The 17,951-nt window shown below is 42.0% G+C and overlaps 1 protein-coding gene across 1 annotated transcript in view; it reads right to left on the reverse strand.

The window, feature by feature from the left end:
- Positions 1-16,789, reverse strand: part of PPA2 (inorganic pyrophosphatase 2) — a 39,517-nt gene extending 22,728 nt beyond the window's left edge. Inside the window, 7 exon segments of the mRNA XM_059818217.1 lie at positions 1,231-1,350; positions 3,870-3,923; positions 12,414-12,458; positions 14,166-14,230; positions 16,024-16,180; positions 16,182-16,353; positions 16,779-16,789. Coding sequence (XP_059674200.1) covers positions 1,231-1,350; positions 3,870-3,923; positions 12,414-12,458; positions 14,166-14,230; positions 16,024-16,180; positions 16,182-16,353; positions 16,779-16,789 — 624 coding nt within the window.
- Between the last annotated feature and the right edge of the window lie 1,162 nt (positions 16,790-17,951).

Here is a 17,951-nt window from a genome sequence, read left to right on the forward strand (position 1 = left end):
AACAGCAGCCACAAATACATATCTTCAAGCCATATACTAGGGCTGAACTTCTGGTAACTGCTGATCCTGATGAAAAGTCTTCTTGTGATAACAGAGATACCAAATTGGATTTTTTTTTTGTTTTGTTACAGCTGCTAGTAGGGATCTGGACTATCATCTAGACTTCAACAACTGGAGGTGTAATGATCCAACTGGTGTTTCAAAGTTATTACAGAAAATAAAAATGACAATTATCTCCAGCCCTCTCTGACTCACAAGGTAACAAGGGGAGCTGAACATTTCTCCTGGGGACGTGTCATCAGTCCAAAATAATGGACTTTGTGCAGGAAAATATTGAAATGTTTAATTTTGGCTTTGTACTAAGGCACACATGAATTTCAAAATATTAGATGGAATTGCTGGTTCCAACTATACCTACTTGGACATTTTGTCTACTGAGACTGCTGACTGAGTAAGAACTTCGTTCCTATACTCCAGCACCTGCCTGGTATCTCCTCTTCAGGGATCAAATACATAAGCATATTTTCAGGAACAAACTTTCATTGCTTATGCTGTTAAGTGTAAAGAAAATAGATTACTCTTTTCTAGCTCCATCATGTTCTTCAGTACTAATTTAACGCCAATGTGTTATTCACAGAAATTAAAAAAGTTTAAAACCTTTCACTATGCTCAAAATTTCAGCCATTAGTTGGGCTTTTTCAAGGCTCTAAGTTTGGAATGTGTCATGATCAGTGAAGTCTCACAGTTCAGAGAAAAGTTAACTAAGACAGCTGAGGTTTAATCTAAAAAGGAACAGCCCTTGTGTTCTTCTTCATTAAAGATATTAAGAAATCCCAATTAAAATTTATGCTGCACTACATGAAAATCCTAAATTAGTTTTTTAAAAAAGGTCTTGGTTAAGCAGAAAAGGCTACTTGACAAAGTATTCTTGAACGGCAGACCATGCCAGTTTAATTCTGTCACTACAGTACAGAGACGTAGACTAAAGATTCAAGATTTCTTGATGATTTAACTCCTTCTTGAAACGCAGCACATATTTACACCCACACACAAATTCTGATCAAAATTTATGGACACAATAAAACTCAACATAAAAAAAATCCTAATTTACAAATGTATCAAAGAGAAACATCCCTCTTGCAACTGATTTGCATTCAGGCAGTACCCAAGATTTACAAGACAATTTGCGCAGAAGACAGAAAACTTTCACCATTATAACAAAAACGTTACCTGTGGGAGGGCACCATAATTCCATATATAACCCTTGTGAGGGAAGATATTTGCCACATATCGAAGCTTGCCTTTCTTTATATCTTGTTTAATGGGATTCAACGGCTCCTCAGTGGCAATCTAAGCAGATCGTGAAAAGAGAGAGAGAGAGAAAGGTAAAATGGAAAGCAATTCATTCCATACCCAACCAGTTAGAAAGCTCCATCTGGGAGCATGTGCTCGTGGTTTGAGAATTATTAAAAGTACAATGGCCTCACTCTAAATCTCAAGGGTCACGTTCAAAAAGCAGCTTATTAAGGTTTTAAATAACGTTGTGAAGTATGCAAGAAAAAAAATGAATGTAGAAGAGAAAGTCATAAATTTATAAGGAGACTGTCATGGTCAAACATAAATACTGGAAAGAGCTTAAGTTAGAAGCTTTTGCACTTTATAGTACAAGTTCAACAGACATACAAATGGTGGCACAAGCTCTTCAGACAACAGGGGCTTTGACAGCAACAGGGGAAATGTTTTATCTTCTCACCCCCCCGTTCACCGCTCTCCTATTGCATACATCCCTTCTCTTCATCACCTCTCAGCATACAAATGCTTTTTCATAAGGACAAGTTCTGCATAGTCACAAAATGCCAACTTCATGCAGATTTAGAACAAGTTAATCTAGCATTAGAAGGCGGCATTCTTATTCCCAAAGAAGCACTCACAGAACGACTGAAGTAATTAAAGCTGAACAGTTTATTGTCATTATCCTTCCCAAAACCTCAAATACAAACGCACTGCCATATAAGTTACCTACCACACATCAGCTAATTCACTGTAACCATCCTTTCAACACTCCAGACCACAACCCCATCCATGTTAGCTTGGCTCTTGCTTACAAACACTCACCTGAATGGCATCACATTTGTTACAGGCTATGAGCACACACTGGCTCAGGTGGTACATAGTTTGCATGCATAAGAACACAGCCCTTAGTCCGTATTTGTTTTACAATATCCTTGTAATTTACCCTAAAGCACCACCACCAAAGCCATCCCAAAAGAATTCCACCTTTTCGAACCACATCAAACTGTCAATAGCATGCACTTATTCCACAAGTAAACCCTCCCCAAGAGCCGAGATCAAAGTTCATGCGTTTCTGGTTTCACACTTGATTCTACCCACTTCTGGTCATAACTTAACAGTGAGGACCTCAAATACGCCACCTGGAACTTTGACAGAAGTGGAGCTCAGCAATGCTTTTTCTTGATGTAAACCGGGACAAAGAGGAGCAACTGACAACAGCAGGCAAAAGCGTCATGAAAAGCACCTTCAGTAAAATCAAGGGAAGAACAGAAATACAAGAAACTGATGAGCAGGAGATCTAGCACTGGGGATGTAACAGTGGAAAACATCCATCCTAAGGCAAGGTTTAATTTCCTACAGTCTCCACGGCATGTGAGGGAATCTCAGCACAGAGATGCAGACAAGACCTGGTATTAGTACCTTACCATAGTCTGGACTGAAGGATTGCCAGGACACAATGGCAAGGCAAGACAACTGCCTTAACGATTAATGCAGGAAACTTCAAAGTATATTAAAAGTTATAGATTAGAGAATTACTTCTGGTCTCCTTTATGAAGCCAGAAAAGTCTAAACCCACTGATTTCTGAACCTAACAGGACAGCAAACTTTTCTACCCTTGACATCATGTGCCGAGAGAAGGGCAGGGAGAACAACCTGAGCTTTACGCAAAGAGTTAAAACAGCATTGCCAAAGGGAAACTCTGCAAAAGAGAATTCAACTTCCACAATAAATCATCATTTTAAAATACAAGGTAAATAGCCAAGGTAACCCTGCTTGCAGAATTAACAGCTGTGATGGTAAACGCAGTTCAAATGATTTTCCACCATCAGGGAAAGGATAAAACAAAATTCTGAATTAATAGGCTGGGGAGGTTCTTTGGTGTTATTTTTAATAATCAAAATAGTTAACAGCTCACCACAAACTTCCTTAAAAGCACCCGGGAAGCATCCCTAAAACCAATACATATGTTCAGGAAGACAAGACATATCCTGCTGAGATCTGCTGTTTCACTAACACTACAGATGAAGCATTACTCAGCTTCTATATTGTAACTGCAGAGAAACAACCCACTAGGCTCTATTTTTAAAATATCTCCCTGCAGGAGTAGGTATTTTCAATCACTGAGGTCCCCAAGTATTTTTTTTTTTGTCACAAGGAAATGCTTTTTCATTCGCAACTCCATTTGTCAGGATTCAGCCTAGCACACTATACAACGGAAATGAGAGGAATTAAATCCTCCGGGTGGAATGCTCTATGAGCAAGCAAGAGTAAGACTAAATGTTGAACAACGTCCTGCAGGCCAGTACTCTAGGACTCTGCTGCAGGTATGCTGCACTATGCAGTCAGAGGGCTGTCAAGAAGCAGTGTTCACCTGCAGAAACAAAATTAGAACCTCAACACTTCTTATAATCACAAGGAGAGTGTCTATATGCACAACTTCAAATTAATTTTTTAACAGAGAAAATTTTACGTATAAAGAGTAATCCACACTCTGATTAAACTCTGACTATTGGACGCCACTGCACTGTCGTAACTTTCATAAATGCCTATATAATAAAGGTATTTTTCTTAATTACCTCCATTTTTGCATTTGTCCAACGAGGCACTTCTACAATCATATTAAACAGGACCTAAAACAAAAAACAATAACAGAACTGAAAATCAAATCCACTTGGCAATTAGTATTTTAAAATAAGACAAATTCTCTCCTCTGTGTTCAGCATCAACATACATCACATCTCTCTGTTCCAGCTGCTTTTACATTAAATACAATTCGTTTAGTTCCACACAATGATATTCAACCTCCTTGGTTCATCCTTTCCCCACCCCACCCCTTTGAGAGTATGTACAACTACAAGTAGTGGAAATCCACGTGATGTTTTTCTATTCCTGTATCAATATTACTCTTCACAAAATGTTCAGAAAGTCCATGGAATGGTTTGCCACAAGGCAGTGGTTCAGTCTACTAGTCAAAGAGGATTGGATGTTTCTATAGGACAGAGTTAGCTTCCCTCAAGCACTGGAAAAGACAATGTTTTGGTTTTTCCCCCTGAGGATTTATATTTTCAGGCCCTCCTCTTTTGCCTCATGCATTTGTTTTAAAAACCCATGCAAATGCAATAACCACTGACATTTCTGATTCTCAGTCCAACCTGGTTGAAGTGAGGCAAAATGAATCCAAGAGTGATGGCAGAGGAAGGACATAGACACAGACACCTCATGTTTACATTTGCTTATTAGAAAGAAGGCTAAGTGAAAGTTGTTTTAAGAAGGGGTGTGTGGAAGGAATAAACCTAAAACATGTAAACTTCCATGCTTTTAGAAGAAAAATAAGTGATCTACGCCTTTCTTATCAAGGAGGTTAAAGTGACATTTTCCAAAGAGAAGAAGTCTGTGTAACTGCTGTAAGGTTTCTTCTTCCGAAGCTGTCAAGAGTTAAGCACTAACAAGGAGTAGAGTATTAATGAAAATGGGTAACTAGACCAAACCACTCAGCAATGTCTACAACCTATTTTCTCCTAGATTACTAAAATAAGCCCAAAATGTCACATTGCCTGGAACATCTCTTCATGGACACAGGAAACTCGCATTGGTAGTAAAAATTGCAACAGTTCAGGAAGGACAAGATATGTTTTTGCAGAAATTTATAGGGAAAAAAATATAAAGTTAAACCAACTGAAGACTTGCACTGACTCTTTAACTACACTGTAATTAAGGCTCCAGTGGACTCTTAAATATTCGTCCTGCAGCTGCAACAAATACCATTACCAGGGTCAATACCACAGTCTGATTCAAGTAATTCCAATGGTTGTATGAGCTTCTCCTCCCAAACAAACCTGGAACGTGGAAAGCAAGAAAGCAAAGGAAAATCCCAGCAGTCACTCAGTGTTTCTCCCATGAGATGCCAAGCTAGGCACAACCCTGACAGCAAATTCCCAGCAAATTTAAATTAAATTCGCCATCCATAAGTACTGTGCCCATACTGCAATCAATGGCATGTCAGATGGAATCACTTTTCCCAATCAGATCATAACCAAATAAAACAAGAAAAAAAAAAAAAGAAAAAAAAGGAGAAAGGTGCTTCAGATCAGTTTCATAAAGTACACTTTATGTATATAAGAAGGTTTGAAACAGAGAAGTAATCAGAAAGAGAGCTCAAAGATGTCAACACTAAGCAAGCAGACAGAACAAAGCAACATACATGCAGCAGCAGGTAAGGGAAGGGTTGGAAGTCAGCCAAATAAAGTCTGCACATCCATCTGAGAAACACTTGGAAAAAAGAAATGCACAGCATGAAAGCCAGTACTGACAAGAAACTCTTAGGGAACTGCCAAGCAGGTCAAAGAATTGTTCTGACTAGTAGCTACAGCCAGAAAACTTAACTCCTGGAATTATACACGATATCTTCCCCTACACGAAAATCCTGTACGTTTTCCTGACCAAGTTTAATACAACGGTTCAGCAGCCTGTAAATCTTGCTTTTGAGCTTTTATTGGCCAAGAGTTATTCCAGGTCTTCACCAAAACAGCTCTCGGGGCTGGACAACACCTGGACTGAAATGAATACAATGCTACTCTCAGAAACAAAAAAAGCACTTGGATTTAACTCAGCTCTAAGACCAGGCCTTCATAATTTGTGGTATCAGTCAAATGTGAATCGTCAAGAGTCTTAAATGTGACAGCCTGACAGATTAATTTGTATGCAAAAAAAAAATCCCTGAAAGTACTCTCTCTAATGCTAAGCTGCCACAAGCATTTACAAGAGATTAATAACTTCATGCAGTGCTTACATTTAAAAATAAAAAGTTTTATTTATAGGGCAATCACATTTTCACAGTGATGAGACAGGATTCACTGGTGTGGAAAGGAGAGCACATTCTAGATAGTTTGACAGATAGAAAGAGAGAAGTATACTCCTCTGGTTTTTAGGGTTTTCTCCTCCTCTTCGCTATATTGTTTCCTTCCTTGCCTAAATATCACCAGGAATTTTTCCATCACTCTTATTTTCCCAGACCAAGCACCTATTCCTTCTGAGCACTTGTATGTTCCCCCCCACCCCTTGCTGCAAAAGCATCCTTGCCTCAGCTGCAAACAGAAATGCAAGTGTCAGACACCACCTGTCTTCACAGATTACCATCTGCATATGCCATTCAGTGGTTAGTTCTGGATGGTGAATGCATCTGGTAATTGGTATTTTTATCCTCATTTTACATCAGTAAAACAAAAAATTCCACCTCACCAAATCCCCAAGTGAGCAGTTCTAACCCCTCAAGCAATGGCGAGACTTTCAACAGCCCACTTGACACACCTTCCAGCAACAGAAAAAGAAAAAAGATCTCTCATGAAACAAAAACTATTGCTTTGGAAAGTTTACCATTTAACTGCCCTCAGTATGACAGCAGTCAACTGGTCTGCCTATGAGATCACTGCAGTCCAGATTTAATCCAACTCTGCAAGTGCCTAACGTAGAAGGGGCTCCATGACAGCAGACTGTACAACAGGCCAGACAGAGTAGTTCCTACAGGCTAGCCTCATGCCAACTCTGCTGGCTGATGGTTTCTTCAGAAGGACAGTCTCCTGGAGCATGCAAGAAAAGAGGAGGAAACAGTTTCCTAGATTCAGAAACAGGAACAGAACCCATCTGCTAGAGGAAGTGACCTGACAGAGCCCAGAGGGACTTTCAACCCAGGGTATTATGTAGCTTGTTTGACTTGGGGTCAATGTGAACACAAGACAGACATTTGTGCTTATGCTCTATTATACCTTGAAGAGGTGATGGGGGGAAAAAAAAATCCATTTGCTCAACACAGAGAAGTCAAAAGTGCATTTCCTAATTCCTAAAACTGAATATGAAAATCATCAGAAAATTACATCAGAAGGAACAACCAGTATGTCTAAATAATATCCTCTATTTCCTAAGAACTACACACTAAGTACATTACACGGAAACTCACGTAGGATGTAAATAAGTGTTTGCTTTATCGGGGTGTTTTCTTTAACATTGCTCGGCAACTGACCACATTCCATTCCAGTTGAACATCACTTTTCATGTATCATGATCATGTTTTTGCTGAGACAAGCAAAAATGTCATGTCTCTTTTCACACAGAGAACAGGAACAGTTTTTGTTTTTTGAAATAAGAAAATGACAGAAAGATAAGAAGATATAAAAACATACTTCAACACATTCATACAGCAAGTGTTGAGAAAAGCAAGGAAAATACAGACTGTTGCAGCCGGGTGAACTGTGAGTCAGCGTTCTCTCCACTAAGACTGATGGCCAAAAATAACTGCTAGCTCTGGCTGTACAGTTTCTTACAGAAGATAACTCTTTTTGATCAGGGTTTGTTATTACAAACCTGAATATCACAGGAAGAAAGAAAAAAAATTAAGCACGTTTCTGACACTATTTTTACAACCTGCCCTTCTGGACTCCCATACACCCTTCTCAGAAACAATTCTTCCTTACCTAACTTTCCCTTTTTTGTTCAACTATTTCCTTTCCCAGTCTTTCCAAGTTCCTTAGCTGGTGCATTTGAGGGGAGGGTTTTGAACAGGTATGATTTTGCCCAAGGGTTGCAACACTCAATGCTCAAGGCTGAAGGTTCAGCTAATTTGAAGCAGAGGTGCAACCCATGCAGAGCGAGAAAAGTGACAAAACAAAAGAGATAAAGAGAAGAACAGAAACTCAGTATAATTTCATAAAATGACAAACATCACCACTTTTTAAGGCCTGACTGACATTCACCATCACCCTTGCACAACAGGGAGAAGAGATATGCTAAAGCTTACAACTACTGTAGTAATTTTTACAGTAGAGTGCTCAAAAAAACCCCAACATCTGAAAGCATTAGAGACAGCATTTGGGGGCTACTGATCCTTCCTCACCGAGAAGCTCTGAACTCACAAGACAGAGAGAAGAAAAAGCAGCTATCATTTCCATTTCTTTTCTGTCTGCCCATTTGCAATCTTGCAGGGATTCTCACCAGCCACCAACCGCACACGGCAGCATGCACCTGAGGACTAAAGAGAACGAAAAAGATGAGCTGCAGTCCAGCCACAGTGTGAACAAAGGATGATGTTTAAAAGGAAAAAAGAAAAAAAAAAAGGAAAAAAGGAGAAGGAGAATAAGGACTGTCATGAAATACAACCAGAAATAAATGGAGAGGGCCTTGCTTATAAAATGAGTACCCATGTTATAAACATTGGGAATGTTAACACTTGCTACAAGGTATAAGGTATAACAAGGTATAACACTTGCTACAAGGTATTTGCCAATGAAAAGAACAAACTAGATGCAAACAACATCTGGAGACCAAATATACTGTATCTAAATGAGAAGTCAATGGAACTTTTCCAATACAAATTAACATGCCACATAGCAAAAAAAGGAATGCAGTGCCTAGCATAGATGCAAAGTGCCTGCAGCCTCTTCATAGTGTACTTCCCTCACGTTATAGTGAAAAGGGAATCACACACACTATGGAAGTTTTTACCCACAGGTATCCCAAAAGTGGTGTCACACATATTTTCCGATAAACTAGTTACTGGACACATTCACCTGCAAAACTACTCAGTGTAAAACCATGACATGAAAGAAAGTGAAACACTGACTTTCTCAAGTTTAAGGAACCATTTATTTGAAGTTAAGCTTGATCAAATCACTGATGCAACTTCCTTAGTAAACCAACTCTACTCCAGTAGATTTTAACTGGACCGCTGAGTGATGATTACTTCTATTGTCAGTATTTGTTAATCTACAAGAACACAAAGCAAGGCTTACAACTGTTGGACACATCCATAGAAAAAGGCTGGGCAAGTTCAAGCATCAGAATGAGAGTTTCACTGATAATCTAAAATTTGGAACACACAAATCCCTGAACACACATAATGAACACACTACAGCCTAGGTTACATATACCAAAAAAAGGTCTAACGTGACCAAAGAAGGTTACAGGGGCTGTAGTTAAGACAGAATACAAAGTCAGTACAAAGTTTGCACCTGTATTGCAGGGGAAATGATGACAGCTTTCCTTTTCTTACGAAACATAACAACTGTATCGTAACACAACTCTGACACCAGTTTTGAAGACTGTTCCAAGCATGAGGCCCTCTGTCAGATTGCCTATTCAGACTGCATGACCACTCTGATGACCCCTTATATCTCACCTGACTAGTTAATTTATCAGAAGTTTTTGCCTGACAGAAGGAATTCAACTGAAGTCCACAAGGGCATTCCAGCACTGTGCAAGCCCCAGGATGCAACAAACCAAAAGCTGTCTTGTTTCTTTCTTTCTATCTTTTTTTCAAATGCTCTTGTGGGTGTACCAAGGCCAACATATTAAATAAAACTTCGTATTCAAGAACACCTGGGTCCTCTGAATGAGATGACATGTGAATACCAAAAACACATGATGACAAGTAGATTAGAAACCCTTTCACTACAGCAGGGAAGCAAGATGTCACATTTGCCTTGCAAAGAAAACGATGACTTCTTCAAACCTTGTTCCTGCTAGACACGGAAGACCATATTCAACAATCAGTCTCTGACAGTTTTGACTCTAACCACAGCGGGAACATCCACTCTTCCAGACACAGATGTGAAACTTTTGATACCTTTCACAGAGATTTACTTGGGCAGAAGTGGATTCCGAGTGCTTGCAATGCTTAAGACAAAGCAAACGTTCAGATTGCAAGCTGGTAATAATTTTGAGACTGAAGCTGAATATGATTTTTTCCAGCATAGCTTCTCCTTCAAAATAACTTCTCTCTAGTCTTTGAACAGCCAAAAAAACATCTGTGAAAGCAAGAAGATCAGTTGTCAACAGTGACTACAAAGCTAAATTTAATTGAGATTTGGGAAGGTCTAAAATGTTGCAAAAAATGGCTGCACTACTGAGAACAGTTTATACAGAAACACCACAGTGTTTCCCTTAGAGCTACAAGCCAAAACTGCAAACCCGCTAACAGACTTGTACAACGTGCATTCCCCTATCACATGAATGTAGAAAGCTGAAACTCCTCAGTTTTGAGACCACCTTTCCTGGCATCAAGAATGCCAAGAACAATTTAAAGTCGATTAGACAGACTGGAGAGACTCATGCAGAATTATCATCATTTTCCATAGCTAAACTGCTATCTGATGAACACCAGTTCAGCACAATTTAACACACTCTTAAGAGTGTTGCCCTTGTGGAGTGTAACAAATAACTGCCACCCTAAAAGCACGAGTTTTAAAGATGCCACTGTGTTTCCAGGGCAAAAGGAACTATCACCTTTGAATTCTGGCCAAATTCAGTGCAAGGAACACCAGGTATCAATAGTAGCCTTTGCATCCCTAGACAAGAGTAGGGAGTACAGTGCTTCAAAGGTCTTTAGAAATCAGTACATGGCATTAAATCCCTCATTTTCCCTTCATCCCCTGATTAAGCTACGTTTTCCTAAATACAAGCACACAGGGATGCATTTCTGAACAGTCCAAGGTGAGGAGAGGTGCTGAAGAGCCCAGTGTAAGAAGAAACTGCTTTCCTGAACACAATGATCCCTCTATTTTCTCTCTTCTCCCCAAATCCCAAAGATGATGATGAAAAAGGGGTTTCTAAATCATATACATTCTTGCATTTCACCATCTAAGAAAAGACCAAGCATGTTTGGGAAGCCTATAGCCTGCATGTTTGTTTGCTTACTTGCATCAGAATCTCACAATGACTGGAATATACATTTGCCTTTGTTCATTTTCTGTAGTTCTATTAAACCATGGTCCAGAGCTCTCTCACAGCTGGAGCTATGTGAAGCAGCTCTGGAGTCTACACTGGCCCAGGAAGCAAGCGCTGCTCAGCCTCACCAGCACTTTTCCCCCCAGCTCTATAGGCTGATCCAGAGATCAGAAAAAGAGTACTAGAAACATGGTTTTCAACAAGCTATCATGCTTGTTTTGAACAGTTGTAGACACTGCATAAAACAGGCTTTACATCTTCGTAACCAGCAGGTATTGGCACAGTATTCATAAGCAGGTAAAAAACAGAATACTTGACTTCCAGCAACAGCAGTAATTTAAGAATTCACGTTGCAGGACAATGATTTTTGAGAAAGGCTACTGGCACATACTCTTTCTCCTCAGCAATTCATCTTTCAGGCATGATTCTATGTCTACTGAGTAGTACTTAAATGGGCATCAAGCAACAGGAAATCTAAAAAGCATTACCTAGGCATTGTAGCTTGAATGAATCACAGGCCAAAGAGAGAGGAAATACATAGTACAGGAATTGTGTGAGGGCTGGTACAGTAGAACCACCAGTGAACCACACACTAGTTGCAACTACCCAGACAGTTGGGACAGTTCTTTCACATCAGATGGGTAGTTACAGTTTTGCAATATGACTGGCCAAACAGATATTGAGAAGATAAAGGCTGGGGGACACACAGCCACATCATGGCCTTAAAGCATAGTTTGCTTCATTTTTTTCTTTCACCTTCGTCTACTAATTTTTAGCTACTCCTATGCCAGGGAAAGCACTGCAAGACACACAAACAAATCTTGTTTCACAGAAGAAGCCTGAGCAGACCTTCCATGGCTTTTTGGGCTTCTGTTAGTCTTAACTTCACTGCTGGTTAATGCTGAACCATCAGCAGATGTGATTTTTCTCTCCTTGGGCTTCCCAGATAAGTACAGAAAACAACATCTCCTCAGCTCTAAAAAGCAGATACTAAGTCTAATTTCTGCCCTAACATACTTAAGATTTCTGAAGTTTTGTATATATACCAAAGATTACCCACAGTCAGAGCATAATAAATATTTCATTAATGTGGGGTTTTTTGCAAATGTTTCTGAATGCAATAGCAAAAAAGATAACATATCTACACTGCAATAGTCATAATGAACCTTTCAAAGAGTGGTATAAAAGTGTTTGCCTTTGAGAACATCTTGATGAATAAAAGAATACTGACATTTCTGGCCCATTCAAAGAGGAGAATATTAAATCCCTTTAAGCTTTCTCCTCCTAAAAGGCTTGCATTTGAAGATATGTCAACTATATTCAGTGAGAGCAAGTTTACTTCACAGAATAGCAAAGCTACGTTGGAAAGGAAATAGAAGGAATAGTAAAAAAAAGCTGAGCAGTACCTCACTTCCAGTAGTCTTTGACCTCTTTGCAGGAATCTCTTTATCCTATAGGGAAAAAGTGAAGTAAAGAAGTGTATAAAGAACATCAGAGAACTATACTGTATTCACATAAATACAGACAACAGTAGTTTTCAGTGCAACTGAAACATCCCTTTGTGAGCATAAAGGCCTAAACTATAACTTTTAAAAGTAAGTACTCAGTCCTCTTTCATTGTGAAATTATAATCTTCCAGATGTTAACAGAGGAAGGTAAAAATGTACAAGAACACATCCACTTTCTCCCAGCTACTAAAAATTTAAGCAGCATTTTAGGCCTGTCCTCAACTGATTAAGAACACAGAGTCATCCTTCTGTTCAATTGAACAAGATAAAAAATAAACCAAACAAACAAAACCAGTATGGAAAATAAGGCTGGAATTATCCATCATAAAATAAAGTCCAAAAAGCTTAGACCAGGGGAGGGAAAGAATACAACGTACAACTCCTTATGTCGTCGTCTTGCAAAGAAGGCAAAATTAACAGAGACCTTCACAATGCCTCCCTTTCTCGCCCCCCCCCCCCCCCAGGCTGCTATGTCCTGCAGAATGCTCTTTCCTTGCTCACACACCAAAATGAAAGCCTCTCTACATTGATCAGACATCGCTGTACTGTAATTTAATCCACAGAAAAAAATCACAGACTGTAATCCACCCCTCCAAACCTTAAAAGCTAGATGCAGGGACAGCAAGACCTCCAGGGAATGTGTGATGAAAACGCCCATTGCTTTTCCAGCAACAGCACCCACTGAACAGAGCATCTTAGTAATGACTCTCTTAAAGAGACTTACCTCTTCCATTGACTAGCACACTTAGGATCTGCTGATCAAAAAGGTTTCATATATATTTTTAATCTCTCGTTTTAAATAATTCAAGAGATCGGTTCATTAGTTCAGAAGTCTCAATCTGAACACGTTACAACTGCTGACCTTTCTCACCATTCATATCACCTATAGAGACCCAGCAACAAATCAAGAAAACGGCCAAAACCCTCCCAATCTGTTTGTGAAACAAGCATACCATAATAAGCAAACCTAAGTCTAAACCAAAGACTGGCAGTTCCCACTGGTGATACATAAACCAGGCGTTTCATTATTGCTATAATGAAACTCCAGGGAGTGTGGCTAACAAGACATGAAAGTGCTCAGCTGCACCTCACGCCTTGTAATTCTCCAAAGGTGCGATTACCGCTTCTCTCTTGGGCATTATCCTTGGCTTCCAATTATAATGCTCCTTTTGGGAATTAAAGAAATACACCCTAATCTATGTAAGTGTGTGCTGTACATCTCCTACTGCAAGGAAATGTACACTTTTAATTGCAGATGTAGAAAAATGCCACTTTAAAAAGAGTAATAGTAGAAAAGGAATTCAAGAGCACACAAACACAAACCTTAAATGTAGAGGAGAACAAGATACAGGGAGGGTTCACCCTGCCCTCGATCACTTGGAGACTTAAAGAGACACCGAGGCTCGTCTACACAGTAATCATGATGTTTCACTGGAAGTTACTGAACTCAGGAGAGAAAATTTGGCAGAGTTATCATGCCTGTATTAGATAAGGAATCAGTCTGGGTTAAAATGGTCCTTTCTGTGCTATACATCTGTCTGTTAATTGCTTTAAAAAAAAAGCTTTGAAAACCTGCATTTTTACCTAAAGAATATCAACAAAATTCTTATCATTTTTAAATTAATTGTGTTTCAAGGCATAAATACTCACCTCTTTCGATCCAGCAAAGAGCGGAATGTCATGAAGTGGGGAAATATATTTACCATCTGCATTCTCTGAAAAACAAACAAAAAAAAAGTCGCATTACAAATCTAAAGATATGCCGTACGATGTTGGTATTGCTAACTATTATGCATTACAGAAATGTATGATATGCCGCAATTATGTGTCAGTTAAACTTTTTCTGAAGTTTAATTCCAAGGACTAAAAAATAACCTACACACAGGACAAGGAATTTGATTCTTTGACAAGGATTCATTAGAATCAAAATTATTGCTTTAGTATTCAGTACCACACTTCTGTTCTGACTACCTGGCAATGCAAGCTATGTAAAGATAAGAAGATCCTTTCATTCTCTTTTCTTCTCCTCCCTGGCAATACACAACCATTAATGGAGAAAAAAATACCAAAAGAACCTAATTTCCATGAGCAATCAGTGAATTCATCTGGGTTTCTAGTAATGCTGCCCCTGTGACTTCCCTGTATTTCTAATAAACTGAGTTTTATGACCACAAAGAAAAAAACCCCCAACGTAGTAGGCCAAAGTCTGACCAAGAGAACAAGTGAGGGATTGGATACTTGCTCATACCCTAGAAATGAAACACCACACCTCGAAACCAGCAGAAATTGACATTAACTCAACAGGAGCCCAATCCGCACTTCAGCCTTGCTCCCACTGTAAAAAGGAACAAAATTCACTGGAGTGGGCACTTAAGCTTTTCAAGCTACTCAGAAACTTTTGAACATACTAAAAGCCCAAGTACCGCATCAAAACAGAAGCATCAACAACAATATAAGGTACTAACACAAATCTCAAGGATTTTCTCCTCTGCTAGCACCCCTGTTCACAGTAAAGGGAAAAGCAGAAAAGGGACTTCATTTAGCTTTTGACCACCTCAGAAAAGGAGTACATGGTGGTTGTTTTTGCAACTCCTGGAAGCCTCCCAGACGCTCCTCCCAAATAAAACAAAGTTTAGCGGTGGGCTGCTTATTCCCACTAACTAAAGTGACTTTCTCTAGATGAGCTCCTGCGCTGGCAGCCCCCGAGGGACTGAGCACAAGGGAGCCCTGGCAGGGTACTGCCGACAGCGTACATGACGCCTCCGCTTCTCTCACACCAGCGGACGTCAGAATTAACTGCTTGTAAGTCAATGGACCAAAAATGTACAAAACCACTGCTAGAGAAGAGGCATACAAATAGGCAACATTGTTACTAAAATGCGTAATACTGAGACTGAACACTCCCAGCTCTCCCGGGTTTTCAGAAGCCTCCTGGAGCGCTGCCCATGCCCCCTGGGTGCCACTCGCCGCTGCTGGCCCCACGGGGCTGCAGCCTCAAGTTTTGGATGCCAGCTTCCCCTCACCGTGACGTTTCTGGAGGGAGGGCTGGCCCGGTCACAGGGGCCAGGCCATGCTCCCACTGGGCTGTCACACCGCAGAGGTGAGGCGAGGCTCCCACGGCCAAGGCTGGCCTTGGGGGCCCGGGGCACACCGTGGCCTTGGCGCCCAGGCTGCCACAACACCGCACCGCGGCGGTGCTTCGCCCCAGGCACCTCTTCACCCTTCAGGGGCCTTCGCGGGGCTGGGGAAGAGCACGGCTGTGCCGCTCACACCAGCTCCCGGGACCGAGCAGGCCCAGCATCCCCTCCAAAGGCGGATCTGCCAGGAAATCCCCTCGCTCTCCACACAAAACTCTCCCCTTGGAGTGTGTGTGGGGGGAGGCTCAGGGGCGACGGGGCCTCAGCGGGAGGGGGGAGGAGGAGCCGCCGCCGCCACCACCTCTCCCCCACCGTGCACCCCCCCGAGGCTGGGTAGCAGAGGTTTATCGAGCCCGGGGGCTGCTACTTACTAAAGTAGAGGCGGTAATCGGGAGAGTTGGGCCGCCCCCGCTGCTCCGTGCCGTAGCGGGCCATGCCGCCGAGGCAGCGGCGCGGCGGCCGCTCCCACCCCCGCGCCGCCAGCAGCCGCACCAGCCCGCGCGGCGCGCGCATGATGGCGGCGGCCGCCTTCCCTCCCCTTCCTGCGGCCGCCGGGCCTGCGCCGCTGCGCCGGCCCCCCTGCCCCCGCCGGGAAACCTCGCACGGCCGCGAAGGGTGCTGCCGGCCGCCGGGGGCTGCTCCCTATCCCCTCCCGCCTCACCGGCGAGGAGGGAGAGCCGCCGCTTCGCGCCCGGCCGCGGCTGCCGCCTGAGGGAGGGCATGACCGTTAGTCCCCAGAGGCCCAAAATGGCGGCGTCGCCCCGCACGGGCCCGGTTGAAAAGGCGGGTGTGTGGAGGAGGCTTTTCCTGAGGGGGTGGCTGCTGCCGGGCCCAGGCGCTGCCGCATTTTCCCTGCTTCCCCCTGCTGAGGCCTGGGTCAGCACCTCAGAGGAAGAAGGAGGCTGTAGGGTGCCCGCACAGGCCCAGCCACAAAGAAGGGCTCTGCTGAGGTGAAAACAATCAAAAAACCCCACCTGAGGTGGCAGGTGGCCCCCAGCGGGAGCCAGGCCTGCCTGGGCAGGTGGTCCCCCACCTGCACCGGTGCTGATGTGCTTTTGGGCCACCAGCACTGCCAAAGGTGTGGATGCCAAATTGGGGGTGATGGTGGCAGGGTTGTTAACCTTACCTGAGGCCCATGTTGGTGTGAAGACCCTACCCTGCTGCTCCCTAGGGAGGGAAGCGTTCATTTTTTCTTGGCATGCACAATTTTATGTTGCCTAAGCCTGTCTGTGTCCGCATTGCTTATGGGCTACTTGCATGGGTTCCCAATGGTAGATGCATTTTTATATTGAACCCTGCTGATACTTAAATAAGATTCTCATGTGTATCCAGGCTGTGCTGTTTTTAAAGCTTATTACCCCTACATATGATCTGTTTCCTTTGAATTATCTTTTCATTGATCTCGGAGGAGGATTTCAAATCAATTTCATCCATCAATACAGGTGGTAGTTCTTGGAGTAGCACTTCTTAATCGTAGATCTTTCAAAAATTCCTGAAAAGGGGCAGATACCGCTATTTGCATTTTATTGATGGAGAAACTGAGGCAGAATGACTTTTATTGCTGTCATCACTCTTAAATCCCAAGCCAATCATCTTGTGTATTCACCTCTAAAGGTGGTCAACATTAGCTTTGGATTTTAACTCTGATTTGAATTACCCTGAAAGATTTCTGCAGGATAATGCCATGTTACCCTGGTTATTTTATACAGTATTTTAAATGTAATTGGGAATTATTTATTTGCAGCAGAAAGGCTAAGTCAATCTCTTCCATCAGATTTAAACACTGTATAACGTCTTCCCGTTATTTGTCCCCTCTACTGTTTGGTAGATCGCGCTTCAAAAGCATCGGGATTGTCTGTTTGGCGTGTGCAGTAAGGACCCAGCATTATTTTACACCAGAGTGGGAGATTTTCCTGATGGCCTCAGTCACTGTTCCCCCATGTATTCCTCTGGAATGTGTTCATTGCTGCTCTGGATCTTGGAGGGAGCTGTATTCTGTGTGTGGATTTTCCATGACAGGAAAGGCTCTGGGGGAAAAAACCGCTATGGTCTCCTCTGATTTGGGCCGCTGCTTGCTATACTTGTCACAACAGACTTACCTTCAGGAGAACAGACAGGCTATTTTGTAGGACCATTACCCACCTCTGCAGAAGCTGCAAAATAGTAGTTGGTGTTTCACCAGAGTTGGTGTCTTCACTGAGTTCACCAAACGCAAGGTTTTCAGGGGTGACCTCCTCAACTGGACGTGTGGGGGTGAAATTCTTCATGTACAGTCTCTGAAGTTCTTCATTTTTTGAGT

The sequence above is a fragment of the Gavia stellata genome, chromosome 5 (assembly GCF_030936135.1).
Source record: "Gavia stellata isolate bGavSte3 chromosome 5, bGavSte3.hap2, whole genome shotgun sequence".
Taxonomy (NCBI): domain Eukaryota; kingdom Metazoa; phylum Chordata; class Aves; order Gaviiformes; family Gaviidae; genus Gavia; species Gavia stellata.